At 39.8% G+C, this 15218-nt stretch overlaps 1 protein-coding gene across 3 annotated transcripts in view; it reads left to right on the forward strand.

The window, feature by feature from the left end:
* ITGA8 (integrin subunit alpha 8) overlaps positions 1 to 15218 on the forward strand; it is a 182598-nt gene that overhangs the window by 113651 nt on the left and 53729 nt on the right. For all 3 annotated transcript variants that reach the window (XM_024116380.2, XM_028495241.2, XM_024116382.3), the window contains exons 21-23: positions 910 to 1002; positions 5801 to 5880; positions 11410 to 11490. In XM_024116380.2, coding sequence (XP_023972148.1) covers positions 910 to 1002; positions 5801 to 5880; positions 11410 to 11490 — 254 coding nt within the window. The remainder of the gene's footprint in view (positions 1 to 909; positions 1003 to 5800; positions 5881 to 11409; positions 11491 to 15218) is intronic.

Raw genomic sequence — 15218 nt, forward strand, 5'->3', positions numbered from 1 at the left:
TTAGGCTAAGTAAAATAAGCCCGTTGGGTGTAACCTTGAGACCTTCTCCAGCACATAGTTCTAAGTGCCTCTTCAAACTTGAGATTTTATACATTCTAATCAGAACAGGATATGGGGCAAGACGGGAGGTGAAAAGCAGTGGGTAAACATAAAAAAGTGTTCTCTTCCCATCTTACGTATTTATAGGATTGAACTAAGATTGGGTGTGTAATCGCAAAATGGAACCATGGTATGGAGAAATCTGTGTCCAAAGCAATTCTCTTGCAAATGGTCATTGGGTTGTAGGATAATCTATAATATACATCTTCCTGTCATTTCATGTTTGCAAAAATTAATTTGTTTAGTCATGTTTAATTATCCATGATCTTCATGGCCCAAATTGAACACGAACAGTAGTGCAAATCATTTCAAAAATGTTCATATAAATAGTCTACTAAGCATTTTCAGGGACTTCCCTGGCGGTCCAGTGGTTAAGACTCAGCGCTTCCACTGCAGGGGGTGCGGGTTCAATCCCTGGTCAGGGAACTAAGATTCCACATGCCACGCAGAGCAGCCAAAAAAAAAAAAAGAAAGAAAAAAATATATATATGAGATATATATGTGTGTGTGTGTGTATACATATATACACACACATACACATATATATATATATTCTACTAAGCATTTTCTTCCTCAATGAAACACAACAAATGTGTTTACCCATCCAACACGTTTCTTCTTAAAATTAAACTTTGGTCTTTTCTCACAAGCTTCTCTTCTGAGTTGATGGTCACACATGAACCCTTGGGCTCAGACACTCACACAGGTGTTTGAAATCAAGAGAAGCTGCCTGGCCCACAGCATTGCTTTTGCGACAGGATGTCGTTTATTCTGCCCCTGACTCCACACTGGTGTTCTTTCCCGTTGCAGGCATTGCGACCACTGAGCTGTGAGTACAAGATGGACAATGTCACCCGAATGGTGGTGTGTGACCTTGGGAACCCTATGATGGCTGGAACAAACGTAAGAGAAAACCAGATGCACTTAACTGATTTCTGTCTAATTGAATTTTAAAGAGAACTAGTGGAAAGCCCCCCCCCCCCCCCCCCGCTCCATTAGCACTCAGCAATTTAGCACCTGGCAACTAAAACCAATTAGGCAGGAAATTCCCAGGGTGGTGGGATTTTTAATCACAACCCACACTGAGTGGACAATCTAAGCTAAAATACACAAAATGATGAATGCTTTCATATGCCTTTTCTTTGACATCAGTCTTACATGTCTTCAGTCTCAACAAATCTCTAAAAACTATTTTTTTTACTACAGATGTTTTTCTCGAGTATTTTTTCTTTGAATTTCACTACAAATTTTTTCTTTGAATCCAAGAACTACAATGTAAAGGATTTAAGAAATAACAGAATTAAGAATTTTAGCAAAGATGATTAAACTTTTACTTTAGATATACCTCCCATGTGAATATCATTCAGTGTTTTCCTGTTAAAATATTACCACAATCCAGGTTTGAAAACAGCTTTACCAGGTATGTATTTTCCATGCATCTTTACTTGATAAAGAATAATGCAGAAAATTGTTTATAGCAAGAAAAAAGAAAGCATCAGTCATGATCTGTAACAGGCTTATGAAAGAATAAGGAGTCTTCTTTTTCTTTCTTTGTTTCCAGATTTAGGAACTTCCCATTCAGAATTACTTGTGGTCAATAAATTCATTTTATGCCATTGCAGTTTAAGTATACACAGAGTAACTCCTTGTAATAAATAGCACAGTAGAAATCATTATTTTATGGAGTCATAAATCAGGAAAAAAAACCCTGAAATCTGCAAATACTACGTAATTGTTACAAATTAAACATATGTATTCCTCTGTTTGTTTTTTTTTTTTTGGTACGCGGGGCTCTCACCGTTGTGGCCCCTCCCGTTGTGGAGCACAGGCTCCGGACGCGCAGGCTCAGCGGCCACGGCTCACGGGCCCAGCCGCTCCGCGGCACGTGGGATCCTCCCGGACCGGGGCTCGAACCCGCGTCCCCTGCATCGGCAGGCGGACTCTCAACCACTGAGCCACCAGGGAAGCCCTCTATTCCTCTGTTTTAAATTAGATGCTTATGATTCATTGATAATGAAATGGCCTGTCTGAAAAAACCTTCCTGGAAACGTGTGTGTAGGTTTGTATTAGAACAGCTTCCCAAAGCGTGTAGGTTTGTATTAGAACAGCTTCCCAAAGCGTCTTCCAGAGTGTTAATCCTTTGAGGCAAGCCTTTAAAAAGGAGCCCTAGGGGGGCTGGGCTTCCCTGGTGGCGCAGTGGTTGAGAGTCCGCCTGCCGATGCGGGGGACGCGGGTTCGTGCCCCGGTCCGGGAGGATCCCACGTGCCGCGGAGCGGCTGGGCCCGTGAGCCGTGGCCGCTGCGCCTGCGCGTCCGGAGCCTGTGCTCCGCAACGGGAGAGGCCACAACAGTGAGAGGCCCGCGTACCGCGTAAAAAAAAAAAAAAAAAAAAAAAGGGGAGCCCTATAGTCACTGCCGAGAATCATATCCTCCCCTGGGACATTCAGGTGCCTATTTCATTTTAAAGGTGCTGAGAAGTTCTGCAGTAAGGAAACCTTCTAGCCCAGTGTTTCTCATATTTATTTGAGCCTTTGAAACTTTCTATCCAGTAACAACTATTCCCAGTTTATAATCTAGGATATTGTGCTAAAATAATATGTTTGCCTTTTTATATTCTAAATTGATTATCATTCCGTTCATCCTGGGTATTTAAAAGATATGCCAAGCTGTCGTCTAGCAAACTCACTTCTTGGGTCAAAAAAGTAAATATTTAAATGAAAGATAAATGTTTATAATAGACTTTTATTAACCAACATGTATTGATTGACCTCTGTGTTATCATTCCATCACTGGGTGTTTAGTGTGTGTTATCTCATTTAATTTTCATAACTATCAACAATCCTATGAGTCAGGTATTTCTCCCGTGTGATGGATGAGGAAACTGAGACTCAGAGAAATCAAATGAGTTACCCAAAGTCTCACATAATGAAGAACAGAACCAGGATTCGAACCAGGCCTCAACAAAAAGCCCACGTTCTAGCAGGTCTGCAAAAATTGGATAAAAACTAATGAATAACAGATGAGATTTTTCAACAGAGCCATGAAAGACAGAATGGGATGTCTAAGCTGAGATATTAGAACATTTTTCATTAGAGTCCTTTCATCTAGAAGCTAATAAATCCTTTGGCTAGTTTTCAAGAAAAACTCAGCCACCCAATTTGATAGGAAAAGGTCTACCTAAGGCCAGACAGAAATGAATTGACATGGTGGTAATGGTGTTAGCATCTATAGGTGACCAGGCACTCATTCCTGTTTCAGTATTAAAAGTGTTAAATCCAGACCAGAGATCATCTAAGGTCATCAATAACTAAGGATAATCTTGGAACAAAAACTGGACACCAGTGTTGTTCAAAGTGGAGGGTAAAAATGGCAGTGTGGTCTTAGCCACAAATGTGTTTTTGTGAAAAGATGTCAATCCATTTTACCAGCAAATAATCTTCAGAAGTCAAGGAAGTAAATTGTTTGTATTCGTTTATCTCTGAGGTCTATAGTAGAAGAAACCTAATAGCTTTCTTATCTCAGCCTTGAATGTCCTTAAACACATCAAATTTTATTGCATTCTGTTTTGTTATAAAATGCTTTGATTTATTTACTTCTTCATTTTGCACTTCTAAAAGAATACTCTTAATGGGTTGTAGTAAAATTCCAAAAGTAAAAGTAGTCCTAACTATTAAAAAGCATCACAAATTGCCAGGATTAATTATCCCAGTCCTGATATTTTTTAAAAAGTAGTTTTCAAGTGACTTTTTATTTTAACAAAGCATTCAAGGTTGTATTCAGAAGCTTACTTCTGATTTGTAAGTAGTAACATCATTTTCATATAATAGCTTTAGTAATGTAAAATATTTATATACCGATAAGATTTGTAAAAATTCACAAAGTCTCTCTAGTAGGATAATAATAAAAAAAATAGTGGCTCAACAAAGGCTCTTTAGAATCAATGCCCAGAGATCTGGCTTTTGGTTCTAGTTAACATATGTCTCTTATCAGTATGAAATTGTCACACCTTTAGGGTATCCTCATCTCGTGCTGAATAATAAAAGACTAACATTAAACAGGCCTCCCCACAATACAGTAAGCTCCCCATCACTGGAAGTGTGCAAACAAGGGCACACTCTTTTTCACCATTTTTAATTACACCCCTTCTATATGCCTGGTGCTAAACTAGAGTCTGATAAAATTGAGATGAAAATGTACAATCCCCATTCCATAAGAAACTTAAAATTTAGCAATATCATAGGTTGAGTCATGGGTGAGTAGCAAAGGAGACAGAGAATAAAGAGAACATTTCTGCCTGACCTGGCCTGTGGGCTTGGAGGGTGTATTGCAGGAGGATCCCTTGTCCTGAGTTTTGATGCATGAGTAGGAGTTCTGCAAGCAGAAAAAGCAGGAAAAGACTTTAAAAGTTTCTAAAGAAGAGAGAAGAGCATGTGCAAAGCCCCAGAGGTCGGACAGAAAATTGCACATTTGGAATTATAAAGGAATTCATCCTGGCTGGGGCAGAAGGATGTATAGGCTTAATAATTAGGCACACCCTAATTATTATCCCAGTTTCTCCATTGATCAGCAGTGATACCTTGGGCAAGTCACACTGAGATGGGAGAATACCTGTTTGTAGGAATGTTTGGAGCAATGCAGTGATATGGTATATGTAAAGCCACCAGGGCAGTACCTGGCTTGCAGCTCATTCGGTAAGGGCTAGTGAAATGATGATTTATGATAAAAATGATGGTTTATTATTACTGGTTCATAATAACACGAGTTTGATTGCTGGTTTGCTTCTCATAGTGTACTGGCTGTGAGTTCCAGGTTCTAGAGTTGGCTTGTAGCGATTTCAGTTCCAAATCTAGAGTTTATTTGCTCTGCACCTGGAACAAGGCACTTAATCTCCCTAATCCTCAGATTGCTGCTGGACTGTAAAATGTCAGCATTCACAGTATACCTCGTAGTGTGGATGTTGTGATTACATGAGACATTGCATATAAGGCTTAGTACGGTGCATGAGAGCCTAAGTAATATAATTACATGTCTTAGCTATTATTTTTACTTCCTTATTTATATTAGCATTGGATTCACTTTTCTCCAGGTTTTTAAAAAGCTGTTTTCAAACTATAAAAGTATTAAGAACAGTTTTAAAACTTTGCAAAAGAAAGAAAGGTGGAAAAAATAATCCGTACACTCACAACCTTAACTGCAGCATATTATCCTGGTATATTTTCTTACAAGACACCCTCACTCCTGTACAGTAATTTTTTCACTGGTAGCATTTTAAAACCATAGGTGAAACCATGGCACATACAACTTTGCAACCTTTTTTCTTTTTTGACCATAGTTACATTAGAAGCATTTTCCACATGGCATAGGCTTCACAGATGTAACTTCAATGATGACATAAATGTCCATCAAACAGAATTATCACAGTTTTCTAAATCAATCTCTTCTCATATATTTAGGTTGTTTTTAATTTAGCACATAAAGAAGGTGGCAGGAAAAGAGTTGATAGGATAAATGAAGAGAGGGAACCACAATGTGTAGGGACTCACATCGCCTGGGCCCCGAAGTCTCAGCTACCCCAAGGTAGAAGCAGAAAAAGGGACAGCAGTCTAGGGTGGGGATTTGCAGGGATGACTTAAAAAGATTTCTATGCTGTGTATAAGGTTCCTCCCATGTAATAAAATTAGTGTCTTGTTTTTTTTTTTTAGTCTTCTCTGGGCCTCCGATTTGCAGTTCCACGACTTGAGAAAACAAACATAAGCATTAACTTCGATCTCCAAATCAGAAGGTTAGACCTTTACATGCCTGAAATATATCATCAGCATTCAGTAGTAAAGAGAATCCATGGTGAAATGAACGCCCTCATCAAGCTCCTTCACCTTAAACATTCTTCTGAAATTAGAATCCAGACGTTCCCAGATCATTTTTCCTTTGTTTCTCAGTTATTTCCTTTTTTTTTTTTTTTTTTTTTTGGCTTTTGAAGAAGAGATCCATCCTGCAGGCCAAGGTGTGAGCGTAAAATTTTGTCCTGAGCATGCTCCCACCCCATCCGCTCCTCCGTCTTTCCTCTTTCTGATGCACATGGCTTTTCCCACCCCGCACCAGTACCCCTACCACATCCTGCCATTCTCTCTGCTGGGGGTCAGCTAATCCCTGAGAACAAAATTTCTGCAAAAAAAAAAAAAAGCATAGATTTTGAGCTTGCGATCTTGAAATCTAACTTTTCAAGGATGAATGAGTCTCTGATGGTTTAATTGTGAGCAGCAAGGCAGGGCGCAGGGAAGATCATATATTCAGAAGGCAGGGCCTTCTCTGGCAACTCTAAGCCAAACTCTGAAGGGAGCTGCCCCTTTTTTCTAAGGCTGACTCTGCCCCAGGATTCAAGTGTGACTTTACCTTGTCTCTGTCTATTCTGTTTGCTCCTTCATGGCTGACAATAATATTTCATGAGTTAAAAGACCTACAGAGAGCAATGTGTCATGAGGGCCAGGGATTCCCAAGTGTGGACTTAAACCCTTTAGCCAGTAAGGGAATCAGTGTAATGGCTCTAGACCTGGATGAAAAGAAAAGGATATTGAATGGAATATATCAGAGTTCCTGAAAAATTCCTTTCGGATACATGTAAATGTGTGTCGTAAGACATCCTGTAGGATGTACGTAAATATATATGTGTGGGTGTATACATATACACGCACACATACGTATTTGTGGTCTGCAATTTTAAACGTCTGAAAAACACTGATATAGACAGCATGTGCTCGGTGTGTTCAACCCTTGTTCTAATATAACAATGACTCTGAAGTCAGTACCTACAATTTGGTGCTCACATACTGGTGTGCAAGATGACTAGTCTCTAAACTTACCTTCTGTCCTGCAAGAAGTGACGTCATTAGAGTGTGATGACTTAGAGTAATTGCTTTACACAATGGATTACTTAATAGCTACTTCAGTTAGAGGTTTACGATTTTTTTAAAAAATATATATAATCCCGGATTTCCTTGGTGGCACAGTGGATAAGAATCCGCCTGCCAATGCAGGGGACACAGGTGCCGTCCCTGGTCCAGGAAGATCCCACGTGCTGCAGAGCAACCGCGCCCGTGCACCACAACTGCTGAGCCTGCGCTCTAGAGCCCGCGAGCCACAACCGCAAGACCCAACGCAGCCAAAAATAAATAAACACATAAAATTTTAAAAAATCTTAAAAATATATATATATATATAATCTCTATAAGAATGTAGTAGATTTTTTTTTTTTTTTTTTTTTTTTTTTTGTGGCATGCGGGCCTCTCACTGTTGTGGCCTCTCCCGCCGCGGAGCACAGGCTCCGGACGCGCAGGCTCAGCGGCCACGGCCCACGGGCCCAGCCGCTCCGCGGCATGTGGGATCCTCCCAGACCGGGGCGCGAACCCGGTTCCCCTGCATCGGCAGGCGGACGCGCAACCGCCGCTCCACCAGGGAAGCCCAGAATGTAGTAGATTTTTAAAATCTGCAACCCGTGTCACAAATCATATCCCCTCAACTTTGTGATCGATTTCTAGGAGGGAAGGTTTTCTAACTTAGGTGTTCTTGTCTGACCTTAGTCAGGTCTTTTTAGAATTTAACTTAAATATTTTCTGCTGAATCTTAGAGATTTTAAAAATTTTACCCAAATTAGTGATGGGATACAGATGGAATGAATTCAGCTATCATATCCCTTCATTTTACCAAAAGCTTATTAAATCATTTCTTTGTATCTATATAAATGTATATTTTCCAAAAGGTTCAGGTAGTCCTAAATATTTTCATTTGGAAAATTGCCTGTTTATATTTCTAAGTTTTCAGAAAAAAAAAAAAGAGAAAAAGAAAAAGCACTCCATAGGGAAGGTCCACCATCTCTCCAGACACTTCAGTAACCTGAAGTTTCTGTTTTTCACCATCATTGTCTGTAACATTGATCCTGCAGTAGCATGAAGCTTTGCATCACTTCAGAAAAAGATACCTAGCTCATAAAAGTTGCAGCCTTTAGATAGAAAGTCTGGTACAAAGATGCAAAGCAAATTCCTGATGTTTGCTTCTTACCCTTAATTGCAGTTTCGAATAATAGAATGGATGTAACTAGTAGCTGAATCAAGGAGCAAAGGACGCTAAGTAATGTTGTAAATGCCTTCCCCAAAACCATCCTGTAGATCATCATTCAAATAATGAATTTAGCGAGGAAGTGCTGAATTTGATGGAAAATAGAAATGGTCACATTTTAAACATCCCTCTTCATCTAAAATGGTGCATTATTATATTCCATCCTCAGACACTATAGAAACTTATGACTATTTTAACATTATCCTGAAAAATACAAAAATGCAGAAATGTAGAAAGAACTGGAGAGGCAACAGCAACATACTAAACATCAAATTCCCAAAACATAAGTTCTAGAGATAAAAGTATTCTCAAATACTTTTAATATTCAAATACAGTGGTGAGCATTTATCTGCATGCTTTGCTGGCGGGCTCCAAAGATGTACATAAGTGTTTAATGGATGGTTTGTATTCAGTTTAAATGTGCTTAAACCAAAAATAAATTAAACCAAATGCTCTCAAGTCTGAACTCAAGCTTTTGAGCACATTGGCCACGGGTACCCACATTTAATATCCTTTTCCACAAATAGAACCCAAAAGAGAAAATGAATAAAGTATTTTGTGTCACCAAATGTTTGCATTAACTGGTCTCTCCATGCCCCGGCTCTATGTGACATGTAAACATCTTCCTCCCTGCTTCAAGCTGGTCTCAGTTTGCGATTTCCATGTACAAACAGATCTTTATGATCATCCTTGAAGCTGCTTCCTCAGTAATGGTGAAATGAACATTGTATTGTTTTGTTGACATTCCAGAGACCGCAGAAAGCATAGAGGGAATGTTAGAAAATAGAAAATAGGAAACAATAAGGAGAAAGAAAATAGCATCGGAGTAATAAGTGAAAAACATGTTTGTCCTTGGTGCGCGACATAAGCTATAGTCCTGGAGAGGAAATTCATCATTTCTTGAGAAGAACTATAGCGCCGACAGTATAAATAGCTCAGCATCCAGGGCAGCGATGGATTGTTTGTTTGAATGGAGCAGTGGTGTTAGTGAGGGAGGTTTCCTTCCAGGAAAGAGGTGGAAGATGCATCTAAGTTATACATCCAGCCTGGTGTCTTTTCCTACCAGGAGATTTTACTGACACCACTGGCTGCAGTACCAAGTGCCCCGGCAAGCCTGTGTGACAGAAGGTGATTTTAATTAGCCAGCCAGGTCCAGCCTTCGATTCTGCCACTGCTTTTGTGACTTTTCAGAACAGCCTCCATAAGCCTCATATTAGACTCCCGTCCCAAGACAATTTCGATGCTTGACATCTATTTATATTTTCAGGATGTTGTAATGAAAATTGTATTATTTAAACCACTTGGAAGCAAAATGCAATAGAACTGTAGGATAACTTAAATAAAACTTTTTTCCTCTAATTGTAATTTCCACTGTTACAAAGCAGTAGTGACCTAGAAACTAGAACTAGGTCTGGGTAAAAATGTGGAACAATTAGACTTAAGCTTCCAAACTAAAGAGTTCCCTGTAATGCACTTGGAACCATGAAGTCTGTAACAAGTGGAATTACTTAATGACTTCTTAGTAGTTAGTTAAGTCAGAATCCTGCTTTTAAAAAAAGAACAACAAAACTTTTTAGTGGACTGATCCTCCCCAGATGTGATAATAATAAAGTGGCCTGGAAACTGGGGTTCAAACTTTGGTGAACAAGTCCCTCTAGGCTCATCACAAGCTTAGCAGTGATACCCCTTTGCAGGAAATGAGCCTGACATCTGCCTGTTTATGTCTTTTATGTGTGTTTGCCGTTTAAGTTGCCTTATCAGTATATACAATCGAACAGGACTTTTCAAAAGCATTGTGGGAACAAATCTGTCTCCTCCTGCTTTGAAAGCAGACCTTTATCATATCTTTTCCAGCTCCCACATTTGGAAAGCTTCAAAGGCTAGTCAGGACATGCCCCATTACCATCATCAGTGTGAGAGCGTGTCCATTGCATCTGCATGAGATCTGATGATGAAAAAAGAGGAGGCTTTCTCTTCTTAACGAGACCTGAATATAAACATGACCTGTTAGCGGTGGTGTCACATCCCAGTCTGCTAAAAGCTGCGTTATCCTTTGGAATATTAGGGTGATTTCGATGACAGCCCCGTAAGACAATGAGTGTAAATGGCAGCTGCATCCTAAAGCCCAGCTACTGGTCCAGCCTCTTGTGACATGATGTTTTATTTTCCTTACAGCACTGCTTGCTTAATACATGCATTTTTAAAGTTAAACTTTATACCTGATGATAGTTGAGAGAAAGAAACAGCAAACTTAAAAATAATTTTGCCACTGTTCAAAGAAATATTATTAAACATGCACCTTCTATCTTGAGATTTTTTTTTTTTTTTTTTTTTTTTTTTTTGGTACGCGGGCCTCCCTCTGCTGCGGCCTCTCCCGTTGCGGAGCACAGGCTCCGGACGCGCAGGCTCAGCGGCCACGGCTCACGGGAACCCGGTTCCCCTGCATCGGCAGACGGACGCGCAACCACTGCGCCACCAGGGAAGCCCCTATCTTGAGATTCTTGGGGCGCCTGAGGAACATAGATGTTATCTCCTAACTGTGTTAATCTCCTCCCGGGGTCTTACTTCTTCCCTCCACTGGCCATGCTTCTAATTCACTCCTTACCCCTCACCCTAGTCAGCCAGTGAGCATGCAGTAAAGTACACTTATTTTAATATTACTTAAGAAATAAACCATAAGGAAGATAAGTTTGCTGCCAGAACAATGTATGGTATGATGCATTCCAGAGCCAAACACAAACACTTTTTCCATTTTGTGCTGCTCTTGGATTATTCATGCCAGTTCTTCTTTTATTAGTATGGAAAATCAGGAGTTGACTGTGCTGTCCTTTCCCATTTGATGGGCAGTGAACTTGATGCACAGAGAAGTTAAGGAATGTGTCCCTTGTAGAAGCTGGACAAGAACTCAGCTTACTGCCTTTTGGGCTTAGTCATTGCAACAAAGACATGTTGGCTTCTCTAGAAATATATTATGTTTTCAGATAAGGTGTCTCCTCATGGAAAGTTATTACATGTCTTTTGCTCACGGAGGATCTTGGCATTTCCATTTACAATTTTGTAGAATGGATATACTTTTGTTTTCCAAATGATCATATTGGTAATGCATGTTGCTCCTCTGATATACAGAAGGTTTTTTATGATCGTCTATGGTAGTAACACGTCTGAGAAAATAAATTTACATCGTATGTCAACTGTGTTTTAGTTCCAACAAGGACAACGCAGACAGCAATTTTGTGAGCCTGCAAATCAACATCAGTGCTGTAGCTCAAGTAGAAATAAGAGGGTAAGTAATAAACAAGGCATCATAGTAATTATACTTTAATAATGGCTTTCTGTATAGGAGTTATGATAGAATACTAGTCAAAACGATATGGAATTTTCCTAATGTATTAGAGATCACAGTTCCCTGTGGTCATAAAGTTTCATTCTTTTCAACCCATCGTTAGCTTTCCACTGGTAAGTAGAGTCAACCCTGTATGATAATGCTAAGGCTATCGAAACAGGAGATCACTTTACTCTCCAAACTGACAGTTCAGTAATCAGACTATAAAAAACTAGTGATAAGAAGCCAGATAAAATAGGCAACCATGTAATTGCCCAAAAGTCTCACTCCCCCCCCCCCAATTATTTTCACATAATGAAAATTCAGCCTCACCACGCCGCATCTTGAGTTTAAGAAATGGCTAAGTCTTAGATGTGAGGTTTGATGGGCTCTACACTTTGTGTCTTTTTCCTTCTGTCCTATTCTTTGAAGAAGTTGCCAATAAGAAATCAATTGAGAGACAGGAAGAATGTGGTCAAGTCAAAGGCTTGGAATGAATACCATCTGGGAAATCTGTGCCGGGAGGGAAAAAAGAAATTGGAAATGGACCGCATGTAGTTCTTATCTTGCACCAAGTGTGGACTTCATTGATTTCATTCTAATTCTTGTTTCATCAGAACAGTTAAGGACTTGGCTACAAATGTCAACCGGTATTTTGGGCTGAATTGTCCCTGGGGCTGCAGAAATTCCAGTTCCCTTTGCTTTTTCTGTAGGTCCTGAGTTCTGGTGGTTCACACTCCTCCATGATGCCAGCTGGAGATTTCTGCACTCAGAGCCACTGGCATCGTGCATTGTCTTAACCGCTGCCCCCTGTGCTCAATGGCGGCGGGGTGGGTGCCCCCCCGTATGCCATCCTGGCACCACTGAGTTTCCACCTCGTGGGCTAGGGAATAATAATAATGCCTAACATTTATGATCTCTTCATGTGCTACACCAGCATGTTAGCATCTCTTAATAAGTGCTCGCACCCTCGCTGTACAAGTGAGAAAATTGTGGTGCAAGGAGTTGAAGGCTACACAGCTAGGAACTGGGGAGCTAGACTATAAATACAGGCAGCTTGTCTCCAGCTACATGTTTATAAATGATCATGCTCTACAGCCTATGAGAGAGAGGCTTTTGAACCTTGTCTACACAAATTCTGTGTGTACTTCTGTGGTTTCGTTTCAGGCAGATGAATGTTTTTGACATTCCTTCACTGTAACGCCTGTGCCTATAGTTCATTCATTTGAATTGTGGAAGAATATAACATTGTAAAGCTATAAAGTAACTCATGTATCTATTCTACTTTTGATGAACACTGGGGGTTGCATTTTTTCTTTTTTACAAGCTTTCTTATACTATCTCCTGCTCCACACGTGGCAGAATGTCAGAAGGGTATGTGCTTAGAGGTGGAATTTCAGGATCAGGAAGTATACACTATTTAACTTTACTAAATAATACCAAACTGTTTTCCAAAATAGTTCTACCAAATTACAGCCCCACAAGAAGTGGATGAAAGTTTCCATTGCTCCACATTATTAACTAACTTTCAAAATGGTCTAGTTTTTCATTTTGAGCCAATCTGATGGATGGGAAATAATATCCAACTGAAGGTTTAATTGGCTGCTCCTTGATTCCTAAATGAGATTAAGCAGTTTTATGTGTTTGTTAATTTTTTCTTCTTCCCATCTGGGGAAATTTCTGTTCGTTCTTTTGCACCTATTTCTACTAAGTGACTTGAATTTTTCTTATTAGTTCATAAGAATTCTTTCATATTCGAGAGTTGAGACACTAATCCTTTATCAGTCACGCATATCGCAAATGTCTTTTCACAGGGTTTGGGCTTTGTTTTTAAGTCAAGTTTATTGAGGTATAAATTATATAAAGTAAAAGTGACTGTTTTTTAGGTGTCCAGTTTGAAGAGTTATGACAGCACAAGAACATTCACTATAAAACCGTTCCAAAACCCCAAATAGTTTCTTCATGTGCCTTGCAGTCAGTCCTACCCTCACTCCCACGCTCTGGCAACCTTCATCTATTTTCTGTCGCTCTGTTTCCAGAAAATCATATAAATATACTCATACAGAATGTAACCTTTTGAGTCTGGCTTCTTTCACTTAGCATAGTGCATTTGAAAAAAATCCATGTTCTTACATGTATCAGTATTTTGGGTTTTGGTTTTTTTTAAATTGCTGAGCGGTATTCCGCTGTATGGGTGTCCCACGCATAATTCATCCATTCACAAGTTGGTGAACATTGGGTTATTTCCCGTTTGGGGCCATTCATAATAAGTCTGCTATAGGAATTCACACACAGGCCTTTGTTGGACATTTGTTTCCACCAATGGAGTTACTGAGTCGTACGGCAAGTGTATGTCTAGCTTTATAAGAAACTGCTGAGCTGTTTTTCAAAGGGGCTGTACCATTTCCAGTTTGCATTCCCACCAGCAAAGCATGGGAGTCCCAGCTGAGCAGTGTGGCTGCCAGCGTGTGCTTGAGATTTGTTTATTTGTTTTTAGCCGTTATGGTTAGCGTGTCTGTGAAAAGTGTCTCACTGAGGTTTTAATTGGCATTTTCGCATGACTAGTGATATTGAGCATATCTTCTCACTGCTTATTTGCTATCCGTATCCCTTTTTTGGTAAAGTGTCTCTTAAAATTTTTATCCGTTTATTACTGAGCTGTCTGTCCTATTATCAAGTTGTAAAAGTTCCTTACACATTCTGGATACAAAATCATGTATCAGGTAAGTGTCCTGAAAATATTCTCTCCCAGTTCATGGTTTGGCTTGTTACTTTCTTAATCGTGATGTTCAAAGAGCAAGCGTTTTTAATTTTGATGAAATCCAACTTCTAAATATTTTGTAGTTTGTGGTCCTTGTGTCCTGTCTAAATCTTTGCTTTATCTGGAGTCACAAGATTTTCTCCCGTGTTTTCTTCTACAAGTTTCATACTTTTACATTTTGGTCTATGATTAGTTTCAAGGTAATCTTTGTATCTGGTGTGAGGTAAGGGCCAAGGTTCATTTTTGCATGTGAAGAGCCACTTGTTTCTGTGCCATTTGTTCAAAAGACTATTCTTTCCCCATTGAATTACTTGGCACCTTTGTTGAAATATCAGTTGTTCACCTGTGAGAGTCTATTTCTGTACCTCCTGTTGTTTCAGGGAGCTACATGTATACATATACAACAAGTCTCGAAATGCAGTCTGTGTTCTGAGATCTTGATAACCCCCCTTACCAATTTAGTAGCATTTTGTGTGATGATTTTCTACAAAATTATCATGTTATCTGCGAATAAAGACAGTTTCACTTCTTTCTTTCTAATCTGTAGGCTCAAAAGTTTAACCAGCTACAGAGTTACAGGGAACGGTCCCTGCAAGAGATCACCTTCACTTCTGACACAAACTACAGATTTGGGCGGTTCCATCCACCCATAGGTTCAATAATTCACTTAGAAGGACACACCAAACTCGGAAAGCTATTATACTCATGGGTACAGTTTATCACAGGGAGAAGATACAGATTACAATCAGCCAGGCGCAAAAGTGCATAAGTTGGAGTCTGGGGAAGTACCAGACACAGGGCTCCCATTATTCTCTTCTGCAGAGGCAGGATGGATTACTTTCCTAGTATTGACGTGTAACAGTATGCTGCTACCAGGGAAGCTCACTCAAGCCTCAGCGTTCAGTTGTGGGTTTTTTGGGGTTTCTTT

Source organism: Physeter macrocephalus, chromosome 11, assembly GCF_002837175.3.
Source record: "Physeter macrocephalus isolate SW-GA chromosome 11, ASM283717v5, whole genome shotgun sequence".
Lineage (NCBI taxonomy): Eukaryota > Metazoa > Chordata > Mammalia > Artiodactyla > Physeteridae > Physeter > Physeter macrocephalus.